This window comes from Hippocampus comes, unplaced genomic scaffold, assembly GCF_001891065.2.
Source record: "Hippocampus comes isolate QL1 unplaced genomic scaffold, H_comes_QL1_v1.1 scaffold260, whole genome shotgun sequence".
NCBI classification, from domain to species: domain Eukaryota; kingdom Metazoa; phylum Chordata; class Actinopteri; order Syngnathiformes; family Syngnathidae; genus Hippocampus; species Hippocampus comes.
The window spans coordinates 286,991-290,534 of record NW_017805378.1 but is presented as its reverse complement, the minus strand read 5'-3'; the positions used below and the strand labels follow the sequence as shown (position 1 = coordinate 290,534).

Here is a 3,544-nt window from a genome sequence, read left to right as displayed (position 1 = left end):
ACTTGCACCAAGTTATTTTGTTGCAGGCTCACCTTCATGTTTTGGCACAGTCGGCTGTCTGTGCTCATGATTTGTGAAAACAGCAGTTGTGCCTTTTCAAGGTCATTCTGAGGAGCAAAACAAAAGTGCTTTCACGCGTGATACAGTGAAACTCTGCTTGATTGTGGTTCATCGCTTGTGCGGATTTTGTAGCGATCTTTTTTGGGAGTTTTTACAATACACAGGCAAATCCTAATTTCGGATTGCGTGCTTGAGTGTAGTACCAGGTTGCGGCACAACATGCTTGGCAGCTCTGAGAGCTACTGGAAAAGATGCCACATGGCAATGAACAACATCAAGAGGCAGAGAGGGACCCCAACTAAGCTGCAATCATAGTCATTGTTCCCACAGGGAGAAAATATGGGGTGGAATACCAATTATATGGTGTCTTTTGATCCTGTATTTTAACCGACTGTGTGTGGAGGGTATCCTCTGTCACCCGCATTTTTCAGCACAAACTCACCTGTTTGAGGGCTAATGCCACAGCGAAGCAGTAAGCGTGCCTGGGGACAAAATACCCTTTGGCTTGAGCCTCCTCGATGAGGGACGTGCAGATCGCGTGCGACTCTGTTGTGTTCTGATGCCCAAAATCAAAGATTAAAAAATAAATAAATAAAAACAGAACAGCACACAAGTTCACACAAATCATAAAAACAGTGCCATCTGTAAAGTTGACCTTTCCCATTTTCTTTCCGCAAAACCTCTTTACATGCTTTGTTAAGTGCCGCTGTTCTGGTTAGCACAGTGGTTAAACGCTTTAAATTTACGACGGGCAGTGTCGCTTTGAAGGAGGCGTTCGTTGTCGTTGGGCTATGTCACTTTATCTGGATTAACAACAGCACTTTCTGCAACCAATCAAATTATGACATCAGCAATTTTCCACCATCTGATCGGTCAGAGCAAAACGTGTTATAGGCAACTTTGGCAAGCATGCACACGTGATAACATTGAATAAGCAGCATCTCTGGTGATGATAACTTATTTTATTTGCACTTTTTTTTTATGTTAATGAATATTGATTGTGAAGTGCTTCAAGTGATTTTTATTTTTGTCAGGCTGATGGTTACTATTATTGTGTCATGATAGCGTTGAAAGGTGGATTAAATCGGGGAAAGGTCACAAGTGCATGACCCAGTAACATTAGCCACGCGCTGAAAACATTTTCCTCCTACTGGCTGTAACTGAAGTTTTTTTTTCTTTTTTTTTTTTAAACGCAACATAAACAACGATGTGTTTTCAGTTACCAGTTTATAGCAGACAGCAGATGCCAGCATCAATGTGTCTTTGTTGAAAGGCACACTTTGGCTCCTCATGGACCGCAACACTTCGAGAGCATCTGCAACTGTCATTTGTCATTTTGAAACACAACAGTAAATAGGCAGACAGCTCGTGCGCAATTATTTACTTACCTTCATGATAGCCCTTAACAAATAACATGTCAATGGCAATGTTGAAGGAGGTGGGGTCGCCAAAAAAGCCTCTCATTTCCTGTCCAGGATGACAAAAGATCAATGGCACAAACACAGAATACAGCCTTGATGATGCAAATGTGCACCAGCGGTGGAAAGTAACTGTGGAAACAATTTTGTTTTCTGTACTAGGGCTGAACAATGAATCAAATTCAAAATAGACATGAAAAGTTGAGGTGGGTTTAGCCACAGATTTATTTGCGTTGCTGTTAGAATCTGATTGATGATGTAATGACTTATGTTGACGGCACACTTGTTTGGTGGAATTTTGTGACGCTGTTGTCGTTATCGCTTAAACGACTCCAAGTCAAAGTCTTTAGTAAGTTAACAACTCTAATTGAAGTCAATAAATAAAATGTCTTTCAAATTAAGTCATGTGGCATGTGTCTTTATTTTATCATAAATCGAACCCATAAATCCAAAACATTTATGTCTACTAAAACTCACAATTTTCACTGTAAAGCTGTTTAATTTATTGCTTGTGTTTATTTTAAAAAAACAAATACTTGGGGAAGAGGACCTCGAAACAAAAACTGTATTTATAAGTGCTGCCCCCTAGTGGCACATGTACACACACCAGGAGAGCCATACATGCTGAAGCCTTTCCCAGCCAACTTCGTGCATTCGATTTAACCCTATACTGTACTATTCATCTACTTTTACCTGAAACTTTTTTGAGACAAGTATCTGTGCTTCTACTTTAGAACATCATGCAAGTACTTTTGCCACCTATGATGTGCACCTGATCGGTAAGCGTAGCGGCGGCCATCTTCTCCAGTCCCAATTCATAGCACAGTCTCATGAAGACTGGGCCAAATTTGAACTCCCCATGCGCTACGTTCCTGTTTTCTGCATGGTACCTGGTGGCAGGTGATGGTGTGAATTCATGGGGAGTGCTGTGGAATATGGTGTTAAATGTACCATACCGGAACATACCGATAAATGGCATCTCGGGCGGTCTTCATGTCCTCAGTAGACTGACACAAGTGAAGCAGCAGCTTGAGCTCGTCTCGCAGAACCAGGTTGTTCCTCTGCAGTTTGTGGCCAAAGAGCTCAATAAAATTTCCTGCCAATATGGGGGGAAAAAAAGGGTAAACGCAACCTATTTCGATAGAGTGGTGATTCCTGTCAAGGTACGCAAAAGATGCATTAAATTAAATACTGATACATCAAATTTGCATTAAAAAAATCTGAGCAGTACTTTTTGGAATTCATTTTCATGCACAGTTCAATTGTATCTCACTTTTTTTAAGTACATGTTTGCATTTAACCTTTCAGAACCGTTTGCTCTTATACAATATTGTAGTACAAGTTTAAAGGTTGATGTGCGATAAATTTTGACTGAATAGTTATTTAAGTAGTTTTAGTTGTGCGGTTGCCTCCAACTATTTGACAAAAAGCACAGAATGGGGATAAGCTGACAATCTTTTTTTTTTCTTAATAAAACTAAATTATATTGGACATATCCACTATACGTTACCTTCTGATCCGGTGATGAGGTGCGCGACTGCCAGCTTCCTTCGCTGGAAGTCTTCAAGTTTGACGACATCCTCTGACAGCAAATGCCTTTTAGCTGCAGATTTGATACATAAAATTATTTTAAGCGAAAGCAAAGGAATTAATGCATGCGTGCAGGCAGTCACCTCTGCACACAAAATCCACCAGAGTACTGATGGACGAATTACTCCAAGTTGTCGACAAACAAGACAGCAAGCGTTTAGAATTTACCTCCTAAACGTGATCCAATCCAGCCTGGCTGTTGCAAAGCAGAAAGTGTCAGTCTTGTAGAAATGTGGTCGCGTCGAAACGAACGACAACATATAGACGCAAGGCTCCGCAGCGCCATTAGGTCAAAAACTGTACCAACCCCGCGTAAACAAAGGGGACATGAATGACAACCACACAGCGTTAACCTACGTAATTTTTCATTACGTCGCATTCATTGTAATTTTAACACTTATAAACACAACTATATGCAATATATGTGTTGCTTTTGTGTGAATATTGTATTTTGCGTTTGTTTATACGTGATAGGA

The 3,544-nt window shown here is 40.5% G+C and overlaps 1 protein-coding gene across 1 annotated transcript in view; it reads right to left on the bottom strand.

The window, feature by feature from the left end:
- ptcd2 (pentatricopeptide repeat domain 2) overlaps positions 1–3,544 on the bottom strand; it is a 4,095-nt gene extending 551 nt beyond the window's left edge. The window contains exons 1-8 of the mRNA XM_019872178.1: positions 3,237–3,544; positions 2,989–3,081; positions 2,445–2,574; positions 2,251–2,368; positions 1,449–1,527; positions 1,284–1,375; positions 503–616; positions 33–107 (exon numbers count right to left, since the gene is read on the bottom strand). Coding sequence (XP_019727737.1) covers positions 33–107; positions 503–616; positions 1,284–1,375; positions 1,449–1,527; positions 2,251–2,368; positions 2,445–2,574; positions 2,989–3,081; positions 3,237–3,447 — 912 coding nt within the window. The 5' untranslated portion in view covers positions 3,448–3,544. The remainder of the gene's footprint in view (positions 1–32; positions 108–502; positions 617–1,283; positions 1,376–1,448; positions 1,528–2,250; positions 2,369–2,444; positions 2,575–2,988; positions 3,082–3,236) is intronic.